This window comes from Apodemus sylvaticus, chromosome 5 (assembly GCF_947179515.1).
Source record: "Apodemus sylvaticus chromosome 5, mApoSyl1.1, whole genome shotgun sequence".
Lineage (NCBI taxonomy): Eukaryota > Metazoa > Chordata > Mammalia > Rodentia > Muridae > Apodemus > Apodemus sylvaticus.
In genome coordinates, this window is record NC_067476.1 from 8,491,747 (window position 1) to 8,517,123 (window position 25,377).

A 25,377-nucleotide genomic window follows, 5' to 3' on the forward strand; every position below is an offset into this window, starting at 1 on the left:
ACCGGGTGTGAGTGCAGTGTGGGGCGGGGGGGGGGGGGGGGGGGGGCGCGGCATGGAAGTTCCTCAGAAGGCTAAAGCAGAAGCACCATGTGACTTAGCAGACCCACCTCTCAGTGTCTGCTCACAGGCAATAAGAAGAAGCATCTGCATTCCCATGTTCCTGCAGTCTTAGTCACAGTAGTCAAGATCTGGGATCATCACATGTGCCCATCAACTTATTAACAGATACAGAAAACATGGTGTGGGCACAATTGGGACTTTGACAAGAAGGAAACCTGTCAGTATGGAGGAACGTGAAAGTTTTGGGTTAAATAAGCCAGGCACAGACAGATTAAATAGTACAGGGTGTCATTCATATATCAAGTCTGAAAGAGGCGAATTCATAGGGGAAGACAGTACAATGGTGGTTACCAAGGACTCGGATGGGAGAGCGAGTCGGGATGTTGTCTGAAGAGCACGAGTATCAGCAGTAAGTTCAAAAGACCCATTAGAGCACAGTGGCTACGGTTAGTGATAGGTCATCACATTCTTGAAAATTGCTGACAGAAAAGGTGGTATGTGGGGGGAGGCACGTGTTCATTAGCTTGATAGCAGCCATTCCATAATGTGTGTGTATTTCAGAGCACACTCACAGGGGAAAAGAGGTGCAATTGTTAATTTGTCAGTTAAGTAATAAGCTCACCTAACAGCTCCATTACAGAAGTATGATTTTAAGATTCACACAACTGTTAGATGTTACACACACTGCTATAATTGTGATGACTTCAAGACTGTGATACAAAGATCATACATACATACATACATACATACATACATACATACATACATACATACAGGCAGGCAAAGTGCATACTCTACAAAGAAAACCAGAGACCTTAATTCTAGAAGGGTATAGACAGGGATACTTAAATCAGGGTCCACAAATAGACTCTTAAAAGCTATAAAGCGCAGAAAGTTGCATGTAAAATGTCATATAGTTAGTCCTCAGTACCTTCTAGGGATCTGGGACCTGGGGAGACTAAAAACCATCAGTGAAGGACTTAGGAAGATCCAGCAACCATACGTATTTACAAAAGCCTTTGACCTTTGGGAGAAGTATCTGAGGAACATTCTGCCAAGCTGATACTGTATGGCTCCATGGAGACGCTGGCCAGCCTGCAGGACAAGAACTGTCTTGCAAAAAGTGGAATTACCTGCAGACCACCTCTTGGAGATGCTGTCAGTGAGTCACTAGGCGAGGGGACTTGTACGGTGCTAGTGGTTTTCAGTACTCCTGTGAAGGCCATTTAAAGAAACAAGAAAGCAGGGCTTAGGGCCCAGCCAGGCATGTGTTATGTTGAGGAGTGTGGGTAGAGAGGGTGGGCTCTGCTGCCAGAAACCCTGATCAGTGAGTCTGCAGTCCCAGCCCAGGAAGCCATTGGGGACCTGGGGAGGGAGGGCTTCCTGCTTTTCTCTGCACAAGCTCGTCTCCTAAACCACTGAGCACCTAGTCTTCATTTAGGGATAGGGCAGAGAAACAGAAATTTAAAAGTTAGCTTTCTGACTGAAAATACTGAAGATGCACACCTTGAACTGAACCTGTGATTTCTAGGAGTTTGTGTTTCCAGGCTAGTTCTTAGGCCGTCTAGCTGAGTGTTGGAGTAAAGGAGAACCCAGCATCTCCATGTTTGAAAGGATCCTGTGATGTAAATAGGAACAGCAATCCTTCCAAGTTATTACCCTGTTAACAGGTTGACAGATATGTGCAAATTGTGACTCACTGCTCAATTTGGCTCCAAATTAATGTCTTTCTGTGCGGGCCGCACAGGCCGCGTCTGCTCAAGTGTAAACTCGTCACCGCTGCGGTGTACTGCTTGTTTGCCTCCACTCCAAAGGTAAAAATTAAAGTCATTTGATTCTGCCACAAGTGGGGTGTGACATATGGTGGCAGTGTGGGAGGAAAGCAAGCCGTTCCTACCTGTCCTTAGCCAGGCTCTGTAAGCGTGCTGCTGGCGTACTCTGCGAGCGCCGTACAGACACGAGCAGCGCCCGCTGTCTTGGGAGGCAGCATTCTAGAAGCTTTGCCAAAGACCACCCCACACACCAGCCCCCACTCTCTGCAGAAAGAAAGCCATTTTTGTCTCCAGACTTTTAATCTGGTGTGGCAAGCCTCCCTGGTTTCTGTCAAGTTACTAGTGGCTCATTTGTATCTCTAAGGCTGGGTCTATTTAAAAATGAAATGTTTTGATTTCTGCATCTAAAATCTAGACACTGTTTTCCTCAGCTAAAGGTGCAGCTGACTTTCTTTGGTCTCTTTTTGGCAAATGCATAATGTCACCTGTAACAAAGGAATCTGCATCTCCTTTATGTTAGGCCTGCGAAGAAAAACAGTCTCCTTAAAATTCATTTCTGCTCAATGGAATTTTCAAATGAGCTTGCTGAGCCTTATCTAAGATCACAGGCAGGTGGGTGGGCAGGGAGGAAACCACGGAAAACCCACCCACCCTGGGCCTCTTAACTGAGCTGAGCCTGCAGCAGATACCTTTCCTAGGAACTATCATTCCTCTGCCACAACCTTCCCTTCCAAGTAAAAGTCACTATGTATTGATAATGGAGTCAGTGGACCCAAAGATGAGCAGGGTTGCCCACTGCAACTCTAGATGCCATGAGTGAAATCTGGACCAGGCTGGTTTGGAATTCTGGGAAAGTACTGAGTAAGGTTGCCTCCAGGTTTGTGTGTGATCCAGGATCACCACATAACCCCACTGTTAGGGTTTTCCTGCCTGCTAAGGAGCCCGAATTTTCAGGTGGAATGCTGAAGGCTTCAAGGTGAAAGAGACAAGACAGCAGGTTGTGGTGGCCTTTGTGTTGAACTTGTGCAGATTCATCCAGCTGCCTTCCAGAGCTATGATGGCTATTGATTGCACACTATGCACAAGACGCTGCCTGCCCCTCACATTAGCATAGACTTAGCAGTGACCTCCAGTCACACGGGACAGAGGCTGTTTGCTTCTGCTGAGTCTGAAGAAATGGGTTGAAAGCACACATACAGATTAGGGGAAGTCTCTGAAAGGGAGCATCACCAGCGCCTGAGTTGGCATGGTTTGTCATGCATCTTCTGTTGGTTCTGTAGACACTAGGCAGTGCTTCCAGTCACCTCTGCAATTAAGTTAGGCTTAGATGTCATGAGGCTGTGAGTTAGGGAACCATCGAAGATCCCCTGACTGCTTCTCAGCTACCTAGGAATGACACTTCTGAAGCTGTTACTTCTTAGTAGGTTGGGGCCTTACCTTGAAGAAATGTCTGGAGCAACTTCAGTTCTATTTGCAAGCCTCACATCAGGTCCTCTTGAGAAAGGAAGCTGGCTGCTGCTGTGGCCCATGGGATCTGTGGGCTACCTGAAGTCCACCAGAATCCCCGACACCATGTTCCCCAGGAGCTCCCCGGCCAGCACCACCTCTCTTCATGCCCACCTGTCCACTGCCCTTGTTAGTTACCAAGCCTTCTGCAGCCTCTTCTGCCCTCCTCCATCAGGAGAACCCAGCAGGGCAGTCCTGAGAGCTGCCTTCGGATTTCCTTGGCAGACATGTTGTTGTGCACTCTTTACCAGATAGCTTTCTTCTGCGCTCCCTCTCATGAGCCTCAGGTTTCCAACTGAAATTTCCCCCCAAAACTATACCTTAACATGTCCCTGATGTGGAGGGTGTAATTTAATTTACTACCCATTAATTGCTACTTTTGGGTCTTGGCTGCTGAGTCAGATGCACCTTTTGTGTTGGTGTCGATAGACAGTGAACTGGCAGGGTGTCCTATGTAGAGAGCAGAGCTAGCTCTGTGTATGCTGTGGGCTGGCATGCTCCCAGTGAGCCTCCACTGCAGGGCAGGGGGGCTCTTGGGACCACCCATCAGCACACGTGTCATCTGTGAGTCCTCATGCCAGTGATCTCAGTGAGTGTTAAACCCTGGGAGATGCAGGCTCCACAGTCAGAATGAAAATGGAGCTGCTAGCTCACCTGATGTATTTGACTATGCTAAGAAAGGTTTTAGAGCCAGGAGTTTAGGAATAAGATGGTAATAGGGACATAGAAGGCTGGCCAAATAAAAGCCAAACAAATTCACGAAAATGGAAAGCACCACTATCAGATGGGTTGGACTAGAGAAGGCACAGCCAAAGCACAGGCCTACAGTGTGCCTACCATGCCTACAGTGGAGTCCTGTAGAAGAGACATACATATCCCAGTGGAAAGTTAGGCTGCATTCAGGCACTTTATTTAAAATATAAATATAAAGCCGGGCGGTGGTGGCACACGCCTGTAATCCCAGCACTCTGGGAGGCAGAGGCAGGCAGCCTGGTCTACAGAGTGAGTTCCAGGACAGCCAGGGCTATACAGAGAAACCCTGTCTCCAAAAAACCAAATCAAATATATATATATATCAAATATAAATATAAATAAATATATATATAATCACTTAAAACAGCTCTTCTGCACAGGCTCATGGAAGGAAAATGGATATATTTTCATGAGGGACCTTGTGATCTTCAGAAGGTGTCACACCTTTTATTAAGTATGAAATAGTCTTCCAGCCTCCAGCAGGACTCCAGTTCATAATTGTTTACTTCTTCCACACCCAGATATGTCGATGATGTCATCAGCCGTATTGACAGAATGTTTCCAGAAATGTCCATTCACTTATCGAGACCCAACGGGACTTCAGCAATGCTTCTGGTAAGACCTGCTTGCCTGTTTGTGGGAACATGTGGAGGAAAAACCTGTCTTCAAATTCAGCCCCCTGTGGAAGCCGAGGAGATGACACAGTCAGTAAAGTGCCTCCGTTTGAACCCCCAGGCTCATGAACACAGCCAAGATCTGTGTGTGGTTACATGTACTGTAAGCTCAGTGCTGGACAGTGGAGGCAGGAGGGCCCTGCAGCGTGCTGGCATGGTGGCCCAGCTGAAAGGGTGAAAAACCTTGTCTGAAGAAAAGATAACGTGGAGGGTGACAACTGGATTCCACCTCTGGTCCCCACACACCACACCAATCTATATGGTTCCTCATGCTGTGGTGACCCCCAACCTTAAAGTCATAACATTACTTTTGTTGCTACTTCATAACTATGAGTTTGCTGCTGCTTTAAATGGTAATGTAAATATCCGTTTTCCTATGGGGTGGAGACCCACAGGATGGAGCCATTGCTTTAGCATAGCCACTGCACTCTGAAATCTTGCTTTTGAGCACATTGCAGTCCCAGGGAAGAGTTAGGGAGCCAGGGAAGATACATAAGCTGTTTGGCCTTGAGCCAGGTCACGTGACAGTCTCCCCAGCAGCTTTGGGTACATTTTGTATTTTCTCTAAGAGATTCTGCTGGGTGATTCACAGCTGGTATCCTGCTAAAGAAAACGGACCCACTATGGCCTCAGGACTTTGTGGTTCATGAAAGTCGTTTACCACCCTCACATGTTAGGAGAAAGCCTCTGGCCCTTCTTCTGCTACCACTGACTTCTGGATCTGTTGTTTCTGTTGGGTTTGTGCCGAGCATCTGGCCTCACAGTCCACTAGTGTTTAAATTGACCAAAGACAGTGTGCTTGGAGTCCAGTGGCGTATAGCTGGGTTGTGGCATCCGTGAGGTTTCTGGTGTCTGTGTGGTGATCAGTGCCTGAGGAGCCCCTCTTGGGACACACATTTCTCAGCAGTATGTACAAGGGTATCAGGAAGGCAAGGCTCTGTGTGTAGAACTGTGGCCTTAGATTCTCTGTGAGCTCTGCAGCCATGGCATTCTCCTTATGGACCAGTCACCCAGGTAAGCCACTCTTCACCCAGCCCCACCCACTTGGAAAAGCTGATTGTTTATGCATGCTGGTAAATGGAAAGGATGTGAACTTCCTAAGTTGACAATGTTTCATTTGTGTGTGTATTTGATATATACATATAAATAGATTTCTGAAGTCCATTTGAGCAGTTTTCTCATCTTGGGATAAAATATAAAGAAAATGATATCGTACAGTATTTCTTTGAAAGAAAAATAAAGCAGTTTTCTTTATATAAAAGGTATTCCCTGCTTTCCTCAAGCATATCCATCATGCATGTAAGGTCCCCTTAGACCTCACAGCAGTGCACAGGTCCTGTTAGCAGACTGACAGGACCAAAGAGTTAATAAAGATAAAAACAAAGCATCCTCAGCAAAATAGGTTTGGTCACATAATTTTCAGGTCACTGAGCTTCCATTTCATGAAGTGGATCAGAATTTGGCATTGAGTAGGACAGCAGGATTAGAGGCAGGCAGGCAGAGTACTTGAGTTTCTACCACCTGACAAAACAGGCAACATGGGCCCCTTACCTCTCATGCAGCTTCTGTTCTGATAGGCTGATAAGAGAGGTTGGGATTCTATGCAAGGGAGACTCTGAATTGCACAAAACATGCTTAACTAACCAGGGCTGGCTGTGTCCCCATCTCAGTGACATACAACTGTAGTCAGTGTCTCTTGGTCATAGTGGAGGTAGGTGATGCCATCAGGATCTCATGGCAGGTGAGTGGCCGCACTTTGGCCATACCTGCTTTATTTGGCTTCACCTTTTATGTAGTGGCATTGTCGCAGACTGCAATGCTCTAAAACGATCCGCACCCCATCTTCTGAATGGAGGTGGGAGGTGACTGTCACCTTGAGGGTGGGGGAGTCAGGACCAGCAGCTGCCGCCTCCTCACGACCTTTGCTAGTCACCCATTCCCTGACTTCAGCAGCCATACTTGAAGATCTGTAGTGCACCCCCACAGGAAACATAGGCAAGAAGAGAAAGACTTTCTGGAGAGGGCTCTGAAAGCTGGACAGCAGGCGGGACTGGTAGGAAGGGGCAGCTGGGGGACTGGGAATAGGACAGGCCAGCAGGCTCCCTCACTTGCCAGAGCCTGCACTTCACCCATGCTCTGTAAGTGAAGTGACATTTCATCCCAAAGCCAGCAGCAGAACCTGTTCAGAGCACGTAAACCAACAGCTGTTTGATGGTGCCGGATGCTCCCATAGTGCAGGTAGAACAAACCCAGGGCCCCACGACGCTCCAGACATGGGCTGAACAGCATCTTTCTGGTTCCCTGGGATTTGCCATCCAGCCTCCCACCCTCATCACCCAGGAAGGAGCTTCCTGGCAGCCTCTTCCAAAACTGCTCCCCTCCCTGTGTTGGGTGGACAGTCAGGACTTAGATGCCCACACAAGTGTGGGGAGTAGAGAGGAAGTAACTCCCGAGGGGCTGAGAAAGCAACCACCCTGCACCTGACCAATGAGCTGCAGGGAGGGCGGGCTGTGGCCTGCGCAGCTCTTATCTGCCCTCCCACAGCCCAGCTGTGTTCATCTGACTGAGACCTCCATCCTGTCAGCAAGACCCCCGGGGTGCGTCATCTGAGAACAAACTACTCATTCTGATGGCAGAAACAGATCTTTAGACTACCAGGCACTGTGCTGGCGACTATTTTTTTTCTTTCAAAAAAAAATGTAAGTGGATAGCTATAATCATCGGTATAACATATATGTAAATTATAAAGCCCACCACTTAGTTGAGAAGCAGGGCAAAGCCAGCATGTGTTGTTCCCCATAGCTTTGCCACCTGAGGTCACCTTCCGGAAAATGACCCTCCTTCTCCCTTGTACACCAGTGTGCTCTATGTGCATGTGTCCCTAACTGTCATGGAACTGTGAATTGTATAAAAATAGTACCATACTTTGTGTGTTGTTTCTGCCATGTATACTGTTGTCTGGTGCAGTCCATCCCATGACTCTTCACGTGGTATTTCTGGTGCCGAGATATGCTGGGATTCTTTCCAGCTTTGCATTTTATATCACATGCACGAGTGCATGCACACAGTCTTAAGCCCCAGTCAGAGTCTCAGTTCCCCCAATTTCACTGATGTTAGAAGTCTCCAGTTTCTGCTGTGTGCGTAGAGAGAAGGTTCTTGCTTCTGCATCTGCTTCTGCTTAGGAATTGGCAGAGTCACTGACCCAAGCATGGACAAAAGGCAAGTCTGGGTGAAGCCAGTTTGGTGTTCTCACTCTCTGGGCCATCACTGCCAGGCGGTCTGCATTGGAGATCCCACAGCTTTGATTGGCAGCCTCTCCACTGTGTAGAAGGCACAGGGGAAGCAGGGCAAGTTGACACTTTCTGGTGCTTTTATCTTAAGCAGTTGGGGTCTGTTTGGCTCATCCAAAGGCAAAGCTGTTGGTTTGTAAACACCAGGGCTTCAAGCCCCTCAGAAGCAAGAGCCATCACCATCCACCCAGGATATTTGACCTGGGAGGACACACTGTGACCTTGTTTACCACCAGGGTAGCACACACATCCGAGCTGGGATGAGGCTAGAGGCCAGGAAGTGCCTGGTAAAGCTAGCTGAATACAGAAAGGGCAGAGAGCGTGGTCTGCCTCACTGGGAGGCTTGGTCCACTGACAGAATGGAGCTCCACTCCTCTACCTCCATCCTAGCTCCTTGAAAGGGACTGAACTGGCTTGGTCCTGAAACCAGCCAGCATTGCTGGGGAAGTCTGCTTTGGTGTCTTCATGAGCCTCAGGTCATCACCTGCAGCCTGTGCACCAAACTGTAGCTCCTGTGCCTCCTGTGTGCAGCACACAGCACTCTGCTTGCTGGGAGTGGTCCTGATGCTGTGTGAGTTAGTAGCTCGTGGTTTTAATGAGCGCTGTTGCTGTTCTCTGAAGGATGATCTCAGTCATCCAAAAATAAATCTAGCTGTGTTGATATTTAGTTTCAGCTAATCTACCGCCTAACATCCCATTATTAATTTTCCTCCAACAGTCAAAATATTGTAAGAGCTTAACTGAGTCAGACTGGAACAAGCTGCTGGCTTCTTGCTTCACTTAAAGCAGTATCATCTCCAGTTTCTGACTGATCAACTAGATATAAGAAAATAAGAGCCGGGCGGTGGTGGCACACGCCTGTAATCCCAGCACTCTGGGAAGCAGAGGCAGGCGGATTTCTGAGTTCGAGACCAGCCTGGTCTACAGAGTGAGTTCCAGGACAGCCAGGGCTATACAGAGAAACCCTGTCTCGAAAACACCAAATCCAAAAAAAAAAAAAAAAAAGAAAATAAGAAAATGGAGCATTCACTATAATGCTTGAAATTACCACCTCAAGTTTTTGTACACATCTCTCCAGAGCTACACCTTAGCCCTCCAGCCTCAATGATACCTTCTTCCTTAAGATGTTAGACCCACTACTCCAAGTCACTGTGCCCATTGTTTGAGCTTGGGAGACTCCCTAACACCAGAACTGTTCCCCTGCTTTCACTTAGACTGTCTCACTGAGGTCAGTAGCTCTAGTGCCTGAGTGGTCCTCAGGCTCACAGGGTAGTTTCCAACAAATGCACATTCCTTGCAGGCCACTCAGAAATCCTGAGTTGGTAGCCCTATGTAGACCCCCTAGGTCTCCATGTGCCCTGTTCCCCAAGAGCAGCTGGGGCTCTGGAGTACATTGTGAGAAGCATGTTAACTCCTGGGAGAAGATAGCCCACCCACGTACACATTGAGAACCGCTGCCCTGCACCCAGCAGTTCTTCTTCTGCAAGTGAGTCTAAGAGAAACTTTCCCAGGACCGCTTGTGATACTAACACACATTACTATTGAGACAGCTTTTGGCATGTCAGGGTGACACATGAGCCGGGCTGGAGAAGAAACTCATCCTACCATCCAGTGAATTCTCTCTGCAGCAGCAGGCAAGCAGGCAAAGACCTCAGTGCTGGAGTTCCCACACTGCCAGGGCTGCCACTGCAGTCTAGAAAGTGGGACCAGCGACCAGCCACAGTGGCCTTCCCTATGTTAGAATGACAGGGTTAAGGAGCAGGAGTGGGTTGGGAATGTGTGAAAGAAGAGAGATAGATGTGGAAGGTGGGCAGTGTGCTGGGAATCAAAACCCACAGGAAGTGCAGTGAAGCAATGTCCAAGAGAAGTGACCCAGGAGAGAGACTCATCAGGCTCAGCTGCAGTGCAGGAAGACAGGGCAAGAGGGAAGACAGAAACCCACCCCAAGTCAGGCTTAGCATCCCAGGCTGGGAGAGGGCTCAGAAGGCTGTGAGGTTTTGTGTAGTTTTATCCTAATCTTGGAGTAACACATGCTGCTGCTGATCCAGGCATGACCCTTCATATTTATCTAATAATAATGAGGGGCTGAAGAGATGGGTCAGTAGTTAGTGCTTGCTGTTTTTCAGATGGATAAGAGTTCAGCGCCTCCCACACTGGGGAGCTTACAACCACCCATAGCTCCAGCTCTAGGGCTTCCAGTGCCATCTTCTGGTCTCCACTGGCATCTGCATGCAGGTACACATATACAGACACACATGCATACATAAATATTTCAATGTTTTAAAATCTTTAGCAGTATAGAACCTGCCTCCACTAAGTGCAAGTATAGAATTCACAACTATACTTGCTGGTGTGAGCTCCACCACCCATCCCCACACAGGAAGCTGTACCCCCTCCCTTTATACATCACTCCTCTAGGGAGGGGCTAAGCATAATTTTTTATGTCTCCGTTTGTTTGTTTGTTTGTTTGTTTGAGACAGGGTTTCTCTGTGTAGCCCTGGCTGTCCTGGAACTCACTCTGTAGACCAGGCTGGCCTCGAACTCAGAAATCTACTTGCCTCTGCCTCCCATGTGTGTGCACCACCACTGCCCGGCTTATGTCTCCATTTTTAATTCAATATATTTGCAAGATATTATGTTGTTTTTAAGAACTAATTTCTTACTCATACTAAATTTTTCACTAAGGTTTGCCTGTTGTTTTGTTTAGTATATTTCATTCAAATTGCTGGGGTACTCATTTTTCTGATAGGAAATGTTCTGTTATTTTGTTTACAGATTCTTTTTTTTTTGTTTATTTAATTATTATATGCAAGTTCACTGTAGGTGTCTTCAGACACACCAGAATAGGGTGTCAGATCTCATTACGGATGGTTGTGAGCCACCATGTGGTTGCTGGGATTTGAACTCAGGACCTTCAAAAGAGCAGTCAGTGCTCTTAACCGCTGAGCCATCTCTCCAGCCCTTGTTTACAGATTCTTATAAACAGCTCTGCTCAGAGCATTACTGACCCTTGGTTTTGGTCCTGATGATTAAAGGTCACCTCATCCTCCTCTGCCTTGGCCTTGCTCTAGATCTCACCGTGACATTGCCTGACTTAGGGCAGTGTTTGTTCCTTTGGTGATTTGTTTTTAATAATTTTCTGAGATTATAATTACATCATTTCTGCTTTCCCTTCCTTCCTTCCTCCTAACTCTTCAATATTTCCCTACCCCTTGCTTGCTGTCTTTCAAATTCATGCATGACTTCTTTAATTGTGTGGTGGTGGTGGTGGTGGTGGTGGTGGTGGTGGTGGTGGTGGTGGTGGTGTGTGTGTGTGTGTTAGTTACTTGTAATGTTACTGTATGAGATTACGGTGGTTCTTGACTTGATTGTTGCCTCCTAAGATGTGGCAATCCCTAGAAGTATTTTTAAGACACTTTGGTGTAGGCATCTGAGTGGGTGGAGACTAGAGGATCTGCTGCATGCTGTCCTGCTGAGCTGGAACTGCCCAGCAAACCACCAAGGCTGTGGTGGAAGCCTGGCTCAGGCACTCAGACAATTGCACTCATTTCTACCTCCCAGCAACTCTGGATCCTGGGCTTCTCCCAGCCCTCTAAAGGCTTAGGCCTTCATTTTAACTGACATCCGACGCTCCTGACATCTACCCATGCTATAATTCTGTGCTGCCCCAAAGCAGTGTTTGCCAGAGTGAGCAGAACCTGAGTTCTATCGCCTTCGTTACTGCACTAATGCTATGGAAGTTCTTTATCTCTAACATCCCAATTTACAAGCCTGGTAAGAAAACATGGGCTTTGTACTTCTCCACGCTTGTGACTCTGTATTTCAAATGCGTGGGAAGTGTGCATGTGTGTACTTGTAGAGACCAGAGGTGACATTGAGTCACTCAGAGTCTCTCTCTCTCTCTCTCTCTCTCTCTCTCTCTCTCTCTCTCTCTCTTACTTCTATACTTTTTTTTTTGAGACAGAGCCTCACTATGCAACCCTCGATGGCCTACAACTCACTATGTAGCTCAGGCTGGCCTCGAACTCACAGAAATCTATCTGCCTCTGCCTTCCAAGTGCTGGAATTAAAGATGCACGTTACCACAACAAGCTTGCATCTACTTTTTTGAAACAAGTTCTCTCATAGACTGTGGAGCTCACCATTTCAGTAAGATTTCCTGGCCTGGAAGCCCTCAGAATCCAATGGTCTCAGCCTCCAGTGCTGGGATTACAGATTACACTTCTTCACCTAGATATGTGCTGGATCTGAACTCAGGTCTTTACAGTTGTACAAGTACTTTACACAGTATGCTGGATCCCCAGTCCTTCTTCACTTTTGACACACACAAAAAAAGCAGTTTTTATCAAATATGGCCCTAAAGATATTTGTTTCCAAAACTCCATTCTTCTAAGGTAGCAATTCCCAAATTGTGATCTGAGGACAAGAAGCTACAGGGACCCTTCCCAGGGCGCCAAGAGATCTGCTTTAAGGCAAATGGGAGGCCTCCCTCTCCTTCCTCGTACACCGATTCTCACATCCACAGTGGAGTTGTTCAAGTTCCTTAATGCTTGGAGGACACTGTATGCTAAGCTCTCTGGCCCGAGGGTCCCCCGTGCTTGAGGCCCCTCCCTTCTCATTCCTGTTGCTTTAAGAGCTGATAGCTCCGTCCATCCCTTAGATGCAGCGGCTCCTCCAGATCCTCAGCCATTCTCAGTAGACAGAGGGCCTGAGACCTGGGGATGAGAGCTACTGCTTTGAGAAGAAATGTCTTTGAGTATCGCAAGCAGCAGAGCAGCTGAGTGGTGGTGTGCACACTCCAGAGGCTGCAGCTGAAGATCACTTAAGCCCTGGAGTTTGAGATCAGCCTCCAGAACATGGGAAGACCACAAAAATAAAATAAAGTATCTAAGACAATAGATCAGATTGATCTCAAAAGTGACACTCTGAGGTGCTTATGGTGGCACTCATAATTAGAAACTCACTCAGCTACTAAAACCCTTGATGCGAAGTAAAAATAAGAATTTGGGACTTCCCACCAGATGATTATCTGTTTCTTCAGCCAGTTAATTCTGTAGCCAGGCGATGAGCAGAGGAAGGGTACCTGGGGACTGAACTGCACTGGGCAAAGGGAGGGCAAGCCTTGCCGGAGTCCTGTCTCAGACGCACAGACTTGTGTCAGATGTTATCTCTTTGCTAGGTATGGTCAGAGCCTCATCTCTGTTATATTTTTTAGAAGCGCATGCTGAAATATGTACATCAAAGATGTCATGATATATGAGATTTGTTTCAACATGCCTCACCAGCCACCAAAAAGGAAGGAGAGATGGGTAGATAGAATAGGGAAAGCAACACAATCATTTTGCTTTTAAACACTCTCTTCCTTTATTCTTATGTTGTCTATCCAAAATATTACAGGTAACTATGCACACCCAAGTTTCTTCATGTGCACAGTATAGAAGCCACGAACACATGCCATAACTTCACCCAGAAGCACCCACTGGTGCTTTTTAGTAGGAAGAAGTGCATGGTTGCAGAGAGCTTCTTGTGCTGTCACTATCACCTTCTACAGAGTGAAAACTGGCCTCCACTGAAACGCACTGTGCTATACCTAGAGTTTACTGGTGGGAAGGAAGAGGCAGGCATTGGCACAGAAGGACGAGACACACTTTACAATAAAGAATAGTCTGGATTCTGCGCTCATCCAGTTTTAAAGAACTGTGCACATTGCAGGGAGAGTGTGTACTGGCATATGCAGTTTCCTGCTGTGTCAAAGGCACAAGTTGGAGCACGGGTCTGGACAAATGGGTGGATGAGAAAGCCTACCAGGGTGCAACTGGAGCATAGGTACAGGGGTGTCTGCTCTGCAACTTCTTCAACTTTTTTAATGTTTGAAATTTTCATACTAAAATCTGATGAGATAAACCTCCCCCAGCCTTTAAGAAAACAGATCCCGATCCCACAGAGCAAAAGACTAGAATGCCACTCTCCAGACACTGTAGTTATAAAGTGACTGTACTTAAGAAAATGAGAGCATTATCATAGAAATTCTAAGTCTGAACTTGAGGTGCAAATAAAAACAGTCATGTAGAATCTAATAACAAGCACTGGGAGAAGCAGACCACTGAGAGAGTAATAAGGTGAAATTGGAGAAATTATAGGGATGGAGCACAGGCTAAGAGACCATGTGGGGAAGCATCACATGTGCGTATGACAGAGTTCTGGGGAGAGCATAATAGGGTGGAGCCAGTGTGTAAAACTAGGTAAACGCAGAAAATAAAGCCAAGGCCTGAGTGTAAGCACTGAAAGGAGCCATTGGGCATAGTTACCTAGGACCCACCAAGTCTAATCTAAAGCTCAGGAATCATCTTGCTTCAAAGATAAAACAATGCCTCAGGACTCCCCAGCAAGAATTCAAATAACTCAAAAGGCCCCGCCTCCCCAAAATCATCTGATTTTACAATCGTTTGTCATTACACTGCTCAAAACAGCAAATAGTGCTGGGGAAGTAGCTCATCAATTAAGAACACTCATTGACACTTCTGATCTCTGCCATACTGTACATGCCACACATACTGTACACGTACATACACATGTTCATGGGCAAGTGCGCACACATACATATACACCCTCACATACTCGAGTGCACACATAAACATTACAACTCATGTACTTATGCAGACACACATGCACCTAATTCAAAATAATAAAAATGAATACTTTTTAAAACCAACAAGGAATGACTCATCACTTAAGAATGTTTGCTGCTCCTATAGAGGTCTTGAGTCCAGTTCTTGGAACCTATTTTGAGCAGCTTAAAGCCACACAAACTCCAGTTCCACTTCCAGTGCCCTCTTCTGACCTCCCCTAGGTACCAACATGCTTGTGGTATGCATACATATGTGCAAAGAAATATTCAGACATGTAAAATTCAAAAAATATAGCAATTTTCAAAGAAGAACCAGAGACACATGTGTGTGTCCTTTCAAGTACTGAGGCCAGAGCGAGGTCATTTGAGCATGTCAGGATTTTGTACCTGGGAGCCTCCCTGGAGTGTCCCCAGCCAAGAGAAAGTGGGCTGCTCAGCTCTAGGACAAACTGAGAAGGGTAGAAGCAAGGTAGCCATGGCGGTGGGAGAGAATCTGTAAGCACTATGTTCGTGAGAGGTCCATAAAGGCGCAGATGAAATACGTGTATTGATTTTTGTGTATACAATCAGTGAGAATCAAGGATATTGTTATACACTAAGAAGCAAGAGGCCAAATTGACACATAAGAAAGTGGAGTCTGAAGGCGTTAGCATGTAGGTGCAAAAATAAGTGTGGAAACTATAGACTTAATAAGAAAACAGCGGGCTGGGGAATAACTTAGTGGTAGAGCATTTGCCTAGTGTGAGTGAGGCCCTGGTCCCATCACCAGCATCAACAGAATGAAAGTAGGCATGGTGAGTACATCCTACTTTCAAGATGAGGCAGGGGGACTGCAAGTTTCAGGTCAGTCTGAGCTGTCTATGATATATTGTCTCAAAGTATCCACACATGAGAATAAAGGAGAGAAAAGAGGTGGAAACTGGGGGGGAGAGGGGGATACCCATACCCAAGAACACTAAACGTGATATATCTAACTGTGGTATCAAATTGAGAACACACATATTAGTCACATCAATAATACGCATACTAACAGACTTTCAAAGGTGCCACTAAAGTTCATAGGGAAAAAGAAGTATGTATGCATTAAAGAATAGGAACAATTAAAAAGGGAAGAAATATGGATAGTCTTCTTAAAGCACACCTAGAAATCTATAGGAGTCAAAATATAATAATGGCCCCGGCTTGTGGTGGACAACCAGACTAGAAGACAAAAATACACCATAGCTAATGTGGAAATGGACCAGATGTTACAGGTGACATCTGTAGTCAATGGGGCCACAGCCACAGAAAGAAGAGAACACCTTCAGAAAGTCAAAAAAAAAAAAAAAAAGTCCTATCAAACCAAGACAACTGGCAGGCTGGGGAATGTACGGACCAAGCGTCCTGGTGCAGAGATGCTATCTTGGAAATCCTTTTGCTAATTTTAAAAATAAAGCAGAAAATATTAAAATGGAACTTAAGTGGGGAAAGCCTTAGCATACATACACACAGCAGTTAAATAGATGAACGTATGTCCATCGTCATCCTCAGAGAGATGTGGAGTAAAACTTCACGGAGAGCTGCCCCCTGCCCACCAGGTTAGCGGTACTGAAAAGGCCAAGCCTACCATCTGCTGTGGGGCAAGGGAATGCTGATGGCGATGTGGGCCACTTCGAAGAAGACCTTCAGTGAAACTGTGTTTGCATTTACCTTTGACCAGCTGGGCTTGTACAAGGAGGTGACCCTGAAGACTCCTTCCAACAGTATAAAAGCAGAGGTGTGCCGCTGTTGGTTATGGAGTTGTTTGTGAATGCAAAGTCTTAGGGTAACCTGCACACTCTGAGGAGGGTGACTCAGGAGATCAAGAAGCAGCCACACAATGGAGCCACACAGCTTCTGTTCTCATCTTTCAAAGATGGAGGACCTGTGACCTATGCGAAGTGACTTCCAGGGTGGGCCATTATTTGAAGAGAAGAGCAGGTGCTTTATTCCCTACAGCCCGTCTTTGTAAGGAGAAAGGAAACATCCATTAGCACGTGTGGAGGGGCCGAACTGGAATGAGGTAGTCTGCTTAGGAGGCTGTTGAGAGAGGTGTGTCAAGCAGAGTGCTGGGGGGATGCATGCGAGTCGGCAAAGCGACTCCAGAGCTTCTGACTAGATATCCAGACTAGGATGTTTATCTTTTTTGCTTTTATTTTTTAACCAAAAATAATACAATTGGAATTAAAGAAAGCTAAAGATATTTCAGTCAGTTTATATGTTCAGTCCTTGAGGGGTGGGGAAGAAAGTAGAGAAGCAACTGGAGAACCTTTGAGTCTGGGGCTGATCCAGCCTTTCTGTTGAGTGCTGTGCTAGCCGTGAGCTAAACAGTGAGTGTTGGTGGCGGCTGGCTTCACATTGGTATGGTACGTGGTATGCCTGAAGCCCTGTGTGTGTAGGATCGAGCACATACTGAGACAGGTATGTGGTGCTGTCTGGCAATAAACAGAAATGCTGCTGTGTCTGTACACACAGGTGTGTCCTACCTAATCCCGTCTGTAAGGTCCCGATGAGAGTACACTCTATCCTGGCACTGGGCTCTGAACACCAGTCTGACTTACTAGCAGGATCCCTTTGAGTAAGCAGCAAGGGACAGTACAAGATGAGCCTGGGGCATCTCACTGTGCCAGAAAATAAGGGAAATATCCAGAGAATTATTGAGGGGGGCGGGATAGATAAGATACCATTTCAAAGAGGCACTCGCTAAGCACACCCAGGACTTCAGCATGCCAAAACAATGACATCTGTAATTATAAATCACAGAGTCCAGTCCTCATCTGTGAATCTGCCTGATAAAATGAACAAAGTATTGGGAGGCATCAGTGTGACCTCACAGTAGCTGTGAGGAAAGGGAGCTGAAATGTGGAGGGAAGCGGGGAAGGTTTCAGATTCTGCTGTGGCTAGGAGTTGCAGGCTGCTTGCCGGAGAGGAACTGAAGACTGAGCAAATGAAAACTGGGACCTAAAGAGGGATAAAGGCCCAGGAAGCTGTGCACACGCCTGCACTTCAGAAGTCGTCTCAGCTACACTCTGTCCCATGCTTCTGTGGAGATACGCACTCATACCATATTCATCCATTTTAAAGGCCAGGGGCTCTGGGGTTTGTGGGATGGTGGTGCTCTGGGTAAGTGTTCCCCGGGCATCACCTGCGCCCCCTCCTTGGAAATTGCTGTTCTGACCTCAGTGCCCTCGCTTGGGTTGTGAGACCTTGACTTCACTATGGGATGTCCTGTGAATCTGGAGGAGAGGGGGAGACTTTTCTTTTTTCTTTTTTTTTCCTTTTTTTTTTTTGTTTTTGTTTTTGTTTTTGTTTTTGTTTTTTTCGAGACAGGGTTTCCCTGTGCAGCCCTGGCTGTCCTAGAACTCACTCTGTAGCCCAGGCTGGTCTTGAACTCATAAATCCGCCTGCCTCTGCCTCCCAAGTGCTAGGATTAAAGGTGTGTGCCACCACCGCCCGGCAGGGGGAGCCTTTTCAAACGAAGTTTATTCCCAGGAAAGGCTCTGGAGCTGAGTCCTCTCCAGAATTTCTGGGGCTTCCCAGAACAGCTGCCACTCCCTCGCCCTGCTTTCTGTTCATTCCTTTGCACATTTGTGCTCCTTCTGGGAGACTTTCGAGGGGCTTACAGGTCAGGTGGTGTGAGGTGCTGTACTCATACACAGTGGCCCTGTGGAGGATGCCGAAGGAGCTGGAGAGTGGAGGACGACCACTGTCTCATCACTGGTGCTGATAGCACAAAGAAAGTACTGTGAGTCGCAGACACCAAGTCATTCAGGCAAGGGCACAGGTGGTTTTTGTCTTGTTTTCTAATTTCTCCAAGTACTTTATGCTTTTTCTTGACCCCCCCTCCCCAAACTACTAAGTATAACTTGCATCCCCAGCCTCTTTAGTTAGTTGTAGGACAGCCCTTCACAGAGACGCTGTGCGCCTGTATCTATTTACAGAGTAGCAGGATATGAACAGGTCCTAAGTTCCCTTGAGTACTGCCTCTACATTGATAACAGCTCCCTTAGGCAGTCTAGGCTGTCCCCTTTGCCACAGAGGTCAGCCCCTTTCCCAGCAGTCTCCATCCTCAGCGTTTCCAGGGATGCCCTTTAAACCCTTCCACCATTTGCATGTTCCAGCTGCTGTATCCAGGGACCTGCCCTGAGTCCAGCTCCTAGGCTGCCATTCGTAGCAGTGAATTGAACTGTTAGGGAAGGCAATTTCAATACCAGAGGAGCTTGGTTTGGATGTTGCTGTCTAAGTGTTTGTGTATCTGATGCGAAAATGATGTGTGGTAGGAACGGCTGCCATTGGCCTCTCTGAGACAAGGTGAACTGTGTGTTCAGCCCTCCTGGCCTTAACTCTGGGTGTTTGTCTCGGGCTGTCTAGTTTGATTTATTCCGTAGTAAATGCTGGACCAGTTTTCAAGCCAGATAACTTATCTTACACTCTGTCCCCAATTTGGCCTTATTTTGTTCCAGTGTGTCCCCTTGTCCTGCAACAAATGTTTATTGATCAGCCATTGAAAGATAGTCCAGCCCCTCCTCTCCAGCAACACTGTCAGCAGTCATAGCCAGGTACCACGTGCGCACGACTCCCTGTGAGCTGTGTGCTCTGCCTCAGGCATCTCCTCAGCAAGATATTAACTGTGCTTGGTTCTGGCCTCAATACTCTTGCCCCCACCTTTTCCTTCGACTCCTGGTCCCCTTTCCAGAATGATCATTCCACAGAGGCCCGTCTCCTCTGTCCCACCCACCCCCACCCACCCACTCACCCCCACCCCACCTTGGTGGTGTACAAGAGAAAGCCTCCTTACAGATGCCTGTGCTTATGACAGCTTGGCCTCAGATTGCCTTCTCAAGCTTGTCTCCTCCCCTTCTCCTTCCTGCCTGGCCATGCCCAGCGCTCTCTGCTGTTGCTCATCGCCATCTTGAATGAGACCCTTTTCCTTGTATGAAGCAGGCCAGTGTCTTGCAGACAGTTCAGCATCCTTTGCTCCGACCTGCTAAATGCCAAGAGTTCCCGACATTTATTGCAACAAATAGCATCCCTCCTTCTCCACTGGCTTCTAGGAACTCCATACCTGTGTGCTTCAGTGCTCTCTGCCTGTGGCCTCCCCTTCCGCCAGCAGAGCCACCGTGCACGTTTAACTTCTGCCTGAGCAGCCCTCCCTTTTCTGTGCTCCTCCAGCCTTTATACACCTGCATTGACAGATGTGCTGTGTGTCACCTACGGATCTTTGAGAGTTGTCCTGCTTTAAAACACCATTTAACAGTACCTGCAATCTGAGGCACCACTGTGCATAGCCTTTATAATGGTCCTAAAGGGGAAGGGCTGAGATCTGCCTGTGAGCATATTGCATTGCATATTATGCAGTTAGACTTCCATAGCCCTGGCTACTGAACCCAGGACCTTTACAAAGCAAGGTTCTCCTGGGACATTCTACCACAGCCCAAAGAAACAACCTCAATTGTCGCTGGTCTTGGTAGAAAGCACCAGTGTGGAGCAGTAGGTAGTATTGAACCCATGGAGCCCTGTGATTCAACTCCTACTCTAATCTGTATGAACTGTAAGAGTTCCTGTGCTTCTAGAGCTGGAGCTTCTTGAAAGAGTCCAGACTGCTTTTATCTTTACATGATCGGGTTGGGTTGTCTTGACTCAGATTTATACACAGCAGTTGAATCTCATTAGCCCAAATTCGCACTGTGTAGACCAAGCATGTAAATAAACAGTTGAGACCTTCCCAGGCTATGTTAAATCTTTAGCCCATTTCGAAGCAATGCCTCTTAGCAATTTACTTTACTCTTAGCACATCTTAACACAACACTCTAGTCTACACATGTGCCTTTTTCTCCTGTTAATCTTTTCATTGGATCCACAGAATAGATAGCATTTACTCAGTTCCAGTCCAAGTGCCATGTAGAGTCCAGCTGTTGACAGCTGGACTAAAGGATAAGCATGAGTCTGCAGCAGAATGGCCAGTGGCTGTTTTCTGAAGTCAGATCTTCAGATTGCCTGGGTGCTGCTTGGTTTGTTTTGAGTGTTTTCTTTGGTTTATGCAGTGTAAAGATAGAGCCCTGAGCTCATACACTCTGGACAGGTACTCCCCCAGTGACCTCAGCCCTAGGAACACAGAAGAGGGAGGGACTGCTAGTAATAATTTAAATTATTACTACGTAGTAATAATTAAAAGCATTGGCTTCACTCCAGAACCACTGGGGTGAAAAGGATCTGGAGCCCCCTAAGCAACCCGCTGCCCTATAGTGAAAACAGATCCTCAGAGAGGCCCTCATAGTAGGTCATCCTGGAAGAGGTAGGCTGGAAGGCCATGGAAGCAGCCAGAAACAGGAGGGAAAGCTGGGCTCCCCTTCCCACCCCCAAGTATCCTGTGATGGTTCCTACCAGCAGCAAGCCTGCACACCATCTGGCCTCTCACCAGCCCCTCAACAGATGTCAGGGCCATTTCCTAGATGGGGAAACTTGGAATGAATAGGGACCTCGACGGATCAACGCTTGTGTCCAGTGTGGCCCGAACCTGCAGTGAGAGCCCCATCTCCTCTGTCACCCTCTGCCATTATCCCTGAAAAGTTAAATGGATTCAGAAACATACAAAAAGCTCCTAAAACATGTAGGTGGCTTGGGGGGGGGGTGCAGAATGTGTTGAAATGAGTTGAGTTTTATAAAGCTTTTTAAAAGAATGATGGTTTTGATAAAATTTAATTTTGGTGGAAAATGTTTTCTGAAAATACTTGAGATGTTCCCAGTTCTATTTCCTCCCTGCACACAGGCTTTATCAAATGATTGTTTGTTGATAAATTTAGTGTTCAGTTGGGACTTACATGTAGATTGTACCTACCCTCAAAGGGAAAGAGGATTTTATAGTTTCCATTCATTCTCATTAAAATCAGAACATTTGCATCTTAGCTTTTACATCTAGTTCCAGGAATTTTAAGCAGTCTGATTGTATAGAAGTGGGTCGTATTAATTGCAAATGGGCTCGACATCTGCTTGCTAACATGGAGGGCTTTTTTTTTTTAGCCCTGTTTTGTTTTTATATACGTCTACCAGGGTGATTAGGCAAGAGCTACGGCTGGAGCTGTTAGAAGACTGGGTTCTCAGAGGCTTAGAACGCACCCATAAAAATGGATTTAAGAGCGAGTCTCTGAAAGTTCTTGAACCAGGAGCAATTAGACATCTGAGACTTGATAGGTTTTTCTCCACAGTCTGTTAGGAAGCAGTCTTCTGGCCTTGGAACTTCCATTAATCAGCTGCTCAGGAGCCAAGGTTGTGGCTCCTGGCCCTGGAGTAAGTAAGCATGGGTGCACTGCCTTCAAGGCATGAGCTGGGCTGAACGAGGTCTGCTGGGACCCAGGCAACTGGGGGCTCACTCAGTAGACAACTTCCTTCTTCCCTAATGCTACTGGGGTGCTGATGCCCAAAGTGGGTCTCTGCATACTGCCCTCTAAGAAAGCCAGGAGATAGAGATCACACGCCAAGGCACTGTCCAGCCAAACAACCAAACCGTTGGCTTGGTGCAGTTCTTTCAGAACCTTTTCTGAACTGGCCCTGTGAACACTGACTTCCTAAGGAGGCGGTTTGCTATACCACTTCTAAGTAAGCACGTCACCTGGGCCAGTCTGACTTCAGCAGAGGCACTGCCTGGCCACATCTGACCCCTCGTTATGGCGTGTGCTCCACGCACTATTGTCTTGAAGAACTTCCCAAATACTTTAACATTAGTAACTAAAGCAGCTAATGTCTCCTGGATCAGAAAATTATTGAAGAAGGTACTTGGCTCAGAACCCACCCTCTCACCTTCCCCCTTCTTCTGGACTGCTTGTTGGTTGTGCTGGTGGTGGTGGTGGTGGTGGTGGTGGTGGTTTAACTGCCATGTAAAACTGCCTCTCGTATATGACAAAGTCAGGGAAATGGGGAGATGGTGAGTCAAGATTAAGGAAGGACAGAAAGCTATGGAAAGGATGGCACGTCCCCTGAGTGGGCAACATTTCCCCGCCTTGCTTTCCTAACCCTGCCAGCAGTGCCTATGTCTAGGAAGGTACAGCTGGCATTCGCTACATGGATAAATTGTTAAATGCTCTGAGGTCTTTGTTGGATGGTCCTGTCTAATGATGCACCATGGATCCTAGTTAGCTGCCCAATGTGGATGGACTCACTCCTTCTAGAATCAGGGCTTAAACACAAGAACTTTTCTTTTTCTGCAGATAGCAGATAGCCATCTCATGCATGGCAAAGCAGATAGTTGTAGGAGTTAGTGTTCAGGAGTAGGAAGGGGCTTAAACCAGCAGCTCCAACCCCCTCCTCTCTGTCTTGGGAAGGTGGCAGGTGTTAGGAGTGAGACAGGCTGTCATAGAACTAACTGAGCAAAGCTAGTTGGTGTACCAAGGGCAAGCCTGCCCCCAGGCCGGGGTCTTGACCTCACTAACTTCTGACAGCAATATCTGGTAGTGGCAGGCGTCTTGTTGCTGAAATCCTCCTTCCGGTACACGGTGGCTCTGTTCCCCCCGTTGGTCCCTCTTCCCACAGACTGTGGCTTGTTACCCAAAGGAAGGATCCCTGGCTCACCCTTAATACGGGGAAATCATTTAGAGCACTTAATTTGGGCTGACTCTTTATTGGTGCACTATTGCAATTAAGTTAGATTAATGAAAGGTAAATTCCAGTCTATACATGAAAAAAAAATGTCTTGTAAAGATCCTAATTAGAGTGTGTGTTTATTTAGCCTATCGTGCTTTAATTGCATCCGTCTTGCTATTTACAAACAGGCATCATTAAAGAGTAATGAGTATGTGAAGAGCATTAATACTAGCAGCAGCTGGGGGGGGCAGTGGAAGTCTGCTGCTGGATATGATTTTCAAATGAAGGAGAATGCGGAGTGATGCTGGTGGGGGTTGCAGCGTTATGCAAGGCAGCAGCATGTCCTTCGCTGCAGAGGACTGGCTGCTTTTAATTTGTTGTGGCAGTGTAATCTGTAGAAGGAAACAGACACCTCACACCATCGTCTACGACCTTAGCCAGCCATGCCTGCCATTGCCCATACACACTGGCCCGCACTGTGGGACAGCTGCCCTCAAAGCCACATAGGTTCCTGGGAGGCTGGAAAAGCCATGCAAGGTGTGGGGCTCTCCTCGCATTGCACAGCTCTGGGCCCTTTAGCAGCCTTTCAGAAAATCCAAACATGCAGTAAAGTGAGAAATAAGCTTCTGGTGTTTCTTGGCACCTCTAATATCACGTCTCAGTCTTACATAACTTCAGTTGTTCTTGGAGTTAGATGCAGCCGCGGCTTCCTTAGGTGGGTGCTGAGTCACTCCTGTCTGCCCCCACCTGACGGAAGTGCAGAAAAGCTGAGGTTCCAAATGGAAAAGCGAGAATGGAGCGGCGGAGCCACGGTGATCCTATCTCATTTCTCTCATTCTTGGTGTGCTTTCTCTTCTGGGGTCAGGGTATGACCCAGTGGGGGTTCATGCTAGAGCCTGGCTTTAATGCTCAACACCAAAAGTGAGTAAATACTTCCTATTAATCAGATTTCAGGACTGGGAATATGGCTCAGTGGCAAAGTACTAACGTGTGAAGTCCTGGGTCTGATGCCCAACACTGCAAACAAACAAAACCCAAGAAGCAGGTTTAAAATCCAGGTGTGAAAGAACCAACTCCATCTCTTAGACTCCTGACTGCATAGTGTTTATAGGAATAAACTAGAATCTAAAGTGCAGTGCCTCGGTTTCCCCATGTCTAACTTATTGCACACAGTGCTGGAACTGCATTCTATATAAATGCTAAGTGTTGAAGCTAGAGTGGCACTTAGATTTCTCCAGGGAGTCCTTGGTGAGTTGAAGTCCTGGGTTTAATTTATTTTAAATCAGGTTATAGGAACTCACAGTTTTCAGTACATTTTAGGCTTATCTTCAAACAAACTTAGCTTAATTTTAGGCAACCCTAAACAGAAGTAAAATGTTTTTATTCAAACCACCCCGTGGATTTAAGGGCACAGATCACTGCCATTATCCAGCCAGAAGTTCCCCGGGTGGGGCTGTGGACATGTGTCTTCTTTAGTTGTTAACTTACAGCTCTTCCCATTTTCAGCTCAGACAACTGTGGGACATATTTTTCCATTCATATTAATTGAATTTTAAAGTGACCTTGTCCATGTATTGATTTGAATTAAAATTTTCTACATCAAGGTCAAGTTGGCATACATCCTAAGGACAAAATATTAAAAAGCCAAGTGCTGCCTAACAGGGTATTGGCAGAAAAAAATAGAGATTTAACAGAACCAGGTTGCCCCCGAGGGCACTGTCGTACTGTTGTGACGCTGCTGGCAGGTCCACGTGGGGACTGCCATCAGCTGGTCCTCACCACCATGGAGTCTACTCCTGCTGTAAGTTAGCAGAGAGCATCTCTTGTCACTTGGGCTGGCCTTAATGTAAGCCTTCAGCTGCACACATGCCACCCAGGAAAGTCAGGATTCTTTAAACTGTGGGATTATCTCTAGCCCTTTGTCATGGGTCTAATCTAAGAACCGCCCCTCAACGTGGCTTCTTCTTGACATTTCAGAAGGAGCTCAAACTTTTCACAGGAAGTGATCCTTTCCCTGTTTTTCTCCTTTGTCATCTCAGGAAATACCCAGGCCATTCAATGTCTGGGACTCAAGCAGGGCACTGGGATGACTCTTTACT

The 25,377-nt window shown here is 46.9% G+C and overlaps 1 protein-coding gene across 2 annotated transcripts in view; it reads left to right on the forward strand.

Annotated features, from left to right (window-relative positions):
* The window catches only part of Med27 (mediator complex subunit 27), a 177,058-nt gene that overhangs the window by 118,284 nt on the left and 33,397 nt on the right, over positions 1-25,377 (forward strand). For both annotated transcript variants that reach the window (XM_052182015.1, XM_052182016.1), the window contains exon 4: positions 4,613-4,706. In XM_052182015.1, coding sequence (XP_052037975.1) covers positions 4,613-4,706 — 94 coding nt within the window. The remainder of the gene's footprint in view (positions 1-4,612; positions 4,707-25,377) is intronic.